Below are 6,915 nucleotides of genomic sequence, written 5' to 3'. Positions count from 1 at the left end.
AACCAGCAGCACCAGAAAGGGCCAAAATTCAGGAGCATCTGCAAAATGTAAGGCTGAATTCCCTACGGGCAGCACAGTGTTTCCTCAGGGGAGGTTGCTGGGCAGAAGGCAGCAGCCTGCAGCACACATGGGCACAGCTCTGCAGGGTTTTTGGAGGGGCTAAAAGCCCATGGTCCTCCCTGGGGACCAGCATGTGGCTGTCTGGGTGGGGACACGGCCCCAGAGCCACCACTGGTGCCACAGGAAGATGGGGCTCTGCTGATGGCACCTCACACCTCGTGTCCCCATAGCAGGGTGAAGGCAGGAGGGGATTTATGGGGGGTTGCTCACTGTCCCCATCCTCCCAGGAACACCAGGGACCCCACTGGGTTGTGCTGGCTGAGCCAATGGTGAGGGGCAGGAGAAGCCCCTCGGCCCTCCCCGGGGCAGGAGGCTCAGGGCTGATTTTGCCGTGTTGCTGGTGTATTTTTCATTTGTCTGCACTTTTCTGCAGCTTGCCCTTGGTGGCTCCATGACATTTCCCCTTCAGCGAGCAGGGGTCTGGGGGACACTGCAGCTCCCCTCACAGGGTGACCTGTTGTGATGTCCCTACACCACTGAGCAACCTGCTTTCCCGAAGGCTGCTCTGTGTCTTTGCTGTTACCAATGCTGCCAAGAGCAGCACCAGCTCTCAGCTGGATCAGACACAGAGAGGGGAGTGCTCATCCCAGGGCACAGACAGGGATCCTGGCAGATTCCAGACAGGGATCAACCCCCCCTGCAGCCGCCGCTGGATCCCGGCCGTACCTCAGCTCCGACTTGTGGATCTCTGCAATCTTCCTCTCCAGCTTCTCCGAGTGCTTGGGGAAGAACTGGAACTTGGAGCTGTAACCTTCAGGGTGCTTGCCCGGGTCATAGTCCCCGATCTCAGCTGGGGGAGACAGAGCTGGTCAGGGAGAGCAGCACGACCCCATTGACAGCATCCAGCCCCACCCCAGCAGCCCCACGGCCCCCCGGAGCTGGTGTCTCCTGCTGGGCTCTGCAGTCACCCAGCAGCCTCCCACCACTGGCATGAAAGGACCTCACTTGGATTTAATCCCCTCCAGCCTCAGCTCCTTGGTAGAGTGGAGACCTTAATTTTTATGGTTCCTGCTTAAAACACTAAAAGGGGGAAAGACACTGGCATTGGAAATAACTCAGAAAGGGTTCAGAGCTGAAATTTGGCTTTTTGGGTTCCTGGGGCACATCTCCCCAGCTCCTCTGAGGATGTGACCACGGGCACCCGAGGACTGCAGGGAGGGGCCCTAGCAAGGTGCCAGGCCAAGCACCATGGGTGGTGCATCACTGTGCTAACAGCAGCTCAAGGTGCTTTCCCACCACCCAGCACCACCCAACTCTCCCACCAGCCTGACAGTGCCCACTGAGCACCCAGGTGCTGCCCCATGCCAGGCAGACACCAGCCAACCCCACGGTCTCAGTGCCATGGGCAATGGAGGCAAGAGGAGGCAGACTGGTGCTGGCAGGGACACAGGCAGGAGGGCAGATCAGGGCGGAGGTTGTCAGAGGTTTTCCCACCTCCAAACTCCACCAGAACTTCTGCAACTTGCTGATAAAAGCCCTTTCTTTGCCAAAGTGCTGGGCTGCAAGCAATGAGCTCACCCAAAGCTGTCTTCATCTGTCCCAGTAACCACAGAACCATGTTTGTATGGCTTGGAAAGGAGTTTTCAGATCCTGGAGTCCAAACGTCCCCCAGCACTGCCAGGTCCCCACTGCCCCATGTCCCTCACACCACATCTCCACGGCTTGGAAACCCCTCCAGGGGTGGGGACTCCACCACTGCCCTGGGCAGCCTGGCACAGCCCTGGACAACCCTCCAGGGCAACAAATTGTTCCTCAGGGCCAAGCTCAACCTCCCCTGGGGCAACTTGAGGCCCTTTCCTCTTGTCCTGTCCCTTGTTCCTTGGGAGCAGAGCCCGACTCCCCCCTGGCTCCAGGCTCCTGTCAGGAGCTGTGCAGAGCCAGAAGGGCTCCCCTGAGCCTCCTTTGCTCCAGGCTCAGCACCCCCAGCCCCCTCAGCTGCTCCTCCCCACACTTGGCCTCTAGACCCTTCCCCAGCAGCTTCGTTGCCCTTCTCTGGCCACGCTCCAGCCCCTCAAGGGCCTTGTTGGGATGAGGGACCCAAAACTGACCCCAGGATTTGAGGGGCAGCCTCCCCAGTGCCCAGTCCAGAGGGCTGATCCCTGACCTGGGCCTGCTGGCCACACTAGTGCTGCTCCAAGCCAGGATGGTGTTGACCTTCTTGGCCACCTGGGCACATGCTGGCTCATCTCCAACTGGCTGTTGACCAACATCTTCTAGGTCCTTTCCCTGGGGCACTTTCCAGCCACTCTTCCCCAGCCTGGAGCACTACAGGGGGTTGCTGTGACCCAAGAGCAGGACCCAGGTCTTGGATTTGTTGAAGATCATCCCACTGGCCTCAGCCCATCCCTGCAGCCTGACCAGACCCCTCTGTAGAGCCTCCAACCCTCCAGCAGATCAGCATTCCCACCCAACTCGGTGCTGTCTGCAGGGCTGCCTTTCACTCTGGAGCCCTCTTTGGAACTGCACAGCTCAGGTCCTGCCAGAACTACCTCAGGCTGTGCAGAGCTCCAGAAAGAGCAGCAATTCCTGACAGGGCTGCTTCTGCCTCTGCAGCAGCACAGAACGAGGAGCCAGGGGCTGGATTAGTCAGGGGGATGCTCACAGGGATGCCACTGCCCTGAATGCAGGTGGGACAGGCCCAGGAGCAGACGGCAGCGTGGTGCTTCTGCTGCTGGTGGGACCCCAGCCCCAGTCCTCACCCGGCTCCAGCCCCACGGCGTGGCACAAGCACAGCCTGGGAGCAGAGGTCTGCACTGGTGGGGTGACATTTGTATTCTAGGTGCAGTGATCTGTTGTAAGTGAAATAATGTAATCAGTGCTGAGCATGGAAAGCAAATTTATCTTGTCAAAAGGCATTACCCTGAAGGATATAGGCGGCCAACAAAGCAGCATCCGACGTCTTGCAGAGGAGCCGGCCATGGTAGAGATCCCTTTTGATCTGCAGGAAGACTAAATACCTGAGGACAGAGGAGATGGTCCATTTATTGAGCAAAGTTCCAATTACCTGAACAGGGGATTTAGATGTGGAATGTCTGCCACGAGTCACTGCAGCAGCACTTCTGTCTGAGCAGGGATCCAAACGAGGGCTGGTGAGGGGGCAGTTCCCCCATCAGGGCTGGGGTTCACAGGGATGGGCACAGGGAGACTCCATGAGTATTCCCACCAGGGAACCAAGGGAAGGAGGAACTCACAGACAAGGGGGCGCTGGTCCCTTCTGCCTGCCAGCCCCTGCAGCCCTGGTGATGCTTCACCCTCTTTTGGGCAGCGGTGCCCAAATGCAACTGGAACCAGCCCAGCCCATCAGGAGGGGCTGAGGTGCCCAGGGGTGATGCTCTGACAGGGGTCTGGTGGTCCTGAGCCCACCAGTGACCACTGTGCTTCTCAGTCCTGCATCCCTGCCCAGCTGCTCAGCTTCCCATCATGGGGTTTTCCTCCTTGCCCAACTGCACTCCCCCATCTCTGTCTCCACGCACCAAAACCCAGTGACAAGAGAAACAAGGCTGGAAAATGACATATTTGAACAAATATAAACCTAAGTCACAGTTTGGGCTGAGTCATGTGGAGACACGTTCAGGAAAACCTTTTGATGGTAGAACTAAGTCCTAGAGTGGAAGAGCAGAAGGGAGCCTGGAGTGCCCAGAGCTGTGGTTGAACCAGCAGCCCTGCACGCTGCAGCCTGGCAGGCACACTCTGCTCCTCAAACCCACATTTCTGATGAGATAAAGCACTAATTTCCACAGATAAAACGTATTAAAGAGAAATGCAGATATTAAAGTGTGCTTGGCCCAAGGGACAGTGACTTTTAAGCCCAGGTTTCAGCTGCAGTTGCAGGCACGCCTTGAGCTGCAGCAAGAGCAGGGGGGACCTGTGGGCGACCATCAGAGGTGGCCCTTAGCCCCTGGGCAGATGGCTTGAGCCTCAGCTGCTCCTCCCCACACTTGGGCTCTAGACCCTTCCCCAGCTTCATCACCCTTCTCTGGCCACTCTCCAGCAAGGAGTTACTGGGTTGAAACCCACAGCCAGTGCTCCCCACCAGGCACAGTGGCTCAACACACCAGTGAAGGACCCGGAGGGTTTCCTCACTTCTCCCCCAAGCTGGGACAACCCAGAAACGTTCAGCTTTGTTTGGAAATCTGAATGCATTCTGCTCTCGACTATAACATGAGGCTTGGCAGAGTGTGCTCCTGCCTTGGCCAAGCCTTCCCTGCCCGGTGCAGAGCTGGCTGGTGCCACCAGAGCAGGGTCTTACCTGGTGATCTCCTCCTTCAGAGCAGCGGGGTCCGTGGGATAGAACTTCACTCGGAAGCACATGGTGAAGGGAGGCTGGGCTGCAGGAGAAGAGTGGCACCCTGGTCACCACAGGGCAGGGGCCAGCCCCCTCCTCCTCCCAAATAACCCCACTAAGGAGATGGTCAGATACTGCTGGGGGTCTCACCTGCCCTCCCCGTGTCCCCCAGACACACTCAGCTGCCCGTGGCAAGGGAGGAGCAGAGGGGCATGGGGCTGTTCCCCCTGTGCTGGCCGTGGCAGGGGCAGATGCCCCCAGTGCAAGGTGGGGAAGTGCCCGTGGTCCTGTCTGCTGCCCACACGACCTGCTCCCGGGGGGCCTGGTGCTGCCACATCTCCTCTGCTCAGCCCCATCTGTCTGTCCTGGCCTCTGTCCCTGCCCGGGTGCCAGGGGTACAGCCAGCAGTGAGTGTGGAGGGGCCCATGCAGCCTGACCCCCCCTGAGCCCCCTCTGACCCAGCAGCGTGGTGGCTAATCCAAGAGGTCCCTTTTCTGGGAGATGTGCTGGGAGCTGCCCCCCGAGGGGAAGGGGAGGAGGAAGCAGAAACACATCTGAAGTGACAGATGTCTCATCTGCCAGCCGGGACGTCTGCTGGCAGTGACACTCACCCCTCATCTGCTTCACGACCGACTTGGTGAACTCCAGCCAGTGCTGAAAGGAGACAAGGCACATAAAGGAACTCAGTGATAAATACTTTCAATTAATAACATTGTCTTTTGGGGGCAAAATTAAAGAAGTCAATGAACCCTTCTCTGCTTTAAACAACCAAACAAACCCCCCTGCTTGCAAGATGTCATGGTGGGTCCATAAGCTGCCCAGCAGGGGTGGTGGGAGGGGAGCTGCAGCCCCTGCCCTTGGCTGGCTGGCAGCTGAAGGAGGGTCCCAGCAGGACCCAAGCCCCAGCAGCTCCCATCTGATGTCACGTTCCCTGCACAGCCCCAAGGAATGCCAGGTCCTCTGTGCCCCCTCTTGGCAGCCCCGTGGGGTGGAGGTCCTGCCACGGGGGCTCTCAGCTCTGTGCTCTTCCAGGCCTTGGTTCACCCTTCACTGCCCGAGGCAACACCCCCGTGTCTGGACACTGGGCACAGAGCTGCCAGGTGCTGGTCCTGGTGTGAAGCTGTGCCTCTGCACGGGCAGCACTGCTGCAAGCCCAGTGCCTGGAGCTCTCCCCTGAGAGCAGCAAATCCTCCTGCTTTGTGGGCACTGTGTGTTCCCCCTGCCCCCTGGGCACCCAGGAGCCCTGCCAGCTCCCCGGCCCACACAACCCCACCGGGCCAGGCAGGTGGCACCAGGGCTGGGGCACTGAGGCTGCTGGTGCCTGCGTGCACCCCAGAGCCCCCTGGCCAGCTCCTCACCCCCAGGGCCTTCTCCCCAGGGCTGCTCTCCATCCATACTCTGCCCAGCCTGGATTTGTGCTTGGGATTGCCCCTCCCCAGGTGCAGGACCCTGCCCTTGGCCTTGTTGGACCTCATGAGGTTCACATGGACCCATTTCTCAATCTTGTCCAGGTCCTTCTGGATGGGTCCTGTCCAGATCAGGCGTGTCAACTGCATCACTCAGCTTGGAGTCACCTGCAGACGAACTGAGGGTGTCCTTGATCCCACTACATCACTGATGAAGATATTAAACAGTGGTGAACCCCCTGCCCAGCAGCAGGGTGGGGCAGAGCTGCTGGGGAAGATCCCCTCATCACTGCCTAAACCAAACTTCATGGAGCTATTTGCCTCACACTCTGCTTCTCAGAGGCTGCACGGACCAGTCTGATACCACTGAGCTGCAGGAAAACCCATGGCCCAGCCCTGGGCAGGAAGGGCTCTCACCCTTTGCTTGTCAGGGTCCACGAAGCGAATGCCAAAGTAGTCCTTCTCCAGCAGGTTCAGGTGGTGGCAGAGAAGGTCAAACAAGTACTGGCCCTTGGCATCTCTCTGCAAGACACAGAAACCCATTTACAAAGCAGCAGGAGGAGGTGGTGGAGCAGAGGAGCCGGGTGGGTGAAGGCTCCAAAACTTGTAAAGGTCTATCAAGGATGGTTCAGATTCCCCCAACCTCCCTGGTGTTCCACCAGCAGTATTTTCAGCTCAGGAACCACCTCTCCCAGCCCACTGGAGGGGCAGCCCAGCAGCAGCCAGGAGCAGGACCTCACCTCACACCGGTCCCCACCCCTGCCCAGAGTCCTGCAGCTCATGCCCAGGAGGGTGAGCTGGGCACCCCACGACCTCTGGGCTCTGTTTGCCTGACCCACGGGCTCAGGCTGAGCAGCAAGGTCGCAGCTTTGTGAGCCATGACCCTGGGCAACCTGCTCGGGGTGGACCTAGAGGCCTGGATGAGATGATCTCCAGAGGCCCCTGCCAACCCCCTCCCTGCTGGGATTGGTGGTTCTGCTGCTGCCATGATCCCTGTTGGAATTCCTCACTGCAGACGTGGCACAGGTCACTGCCAGCTCCCCCCTGGCCCCTCCCCTGGGCTGGCTCCATGGCACCAGCCCAGTGCCAACCTGCTTGCTTTCA

At 59.1% G+C, this 6,915-nt stretch overlaps 1 protein-coding gene across 1 annotated transcript in view; it reads right to left on the bottom strand.

Annotated features, from left to right (window-relative positions):
• Positions 1 to 6,339, bottom strand: part of FRMD5 (FERM domain containing 5) — a gene marked incomplete at its 3' end in the record, with an annotated part of 12,771 nt that extends 6,432 nt beyond the window's left edge. Inside the window, 5 exon segments of the mRNA XM_008939767.1 lie at positions 787 to 910; positions 2,980 to 3,077; positions 4,370 to 4,448; positions 5,017 to 5,059; positions 6,229 to 6,339. Coding sequence (XP_008938015.1) covers positions 787 to 910; positions 2,980 to 3,077; positions 4,370 to 4,448; positions 5,017 to 5,023 — 308 coding nt within the window.
• Between the last annotated feature and the right edge of the window lie 576 nt (positions 6,340 to 6,915).

The sequence above is a fragment of the Merops nubicus genome, unplaced genomic scaffold, assembly GCF_000691845.1.
Source record: "Merops nubicus isolate BGI_N331 unplaced genomic scaffold, ASM69184v1 scaffold27674, whole genome shotgun sequence".
NCBI lineage: Eukaryota > Metazoa > Chordata > Aves > Coraciiformes > Meropidae > Merops > Merops nubicus.
The sequence above is the reverse complement of the archived record's forward strand: the minus strand, read 5'-3'. Positions and strand labels throughout refer to the sequence as shown.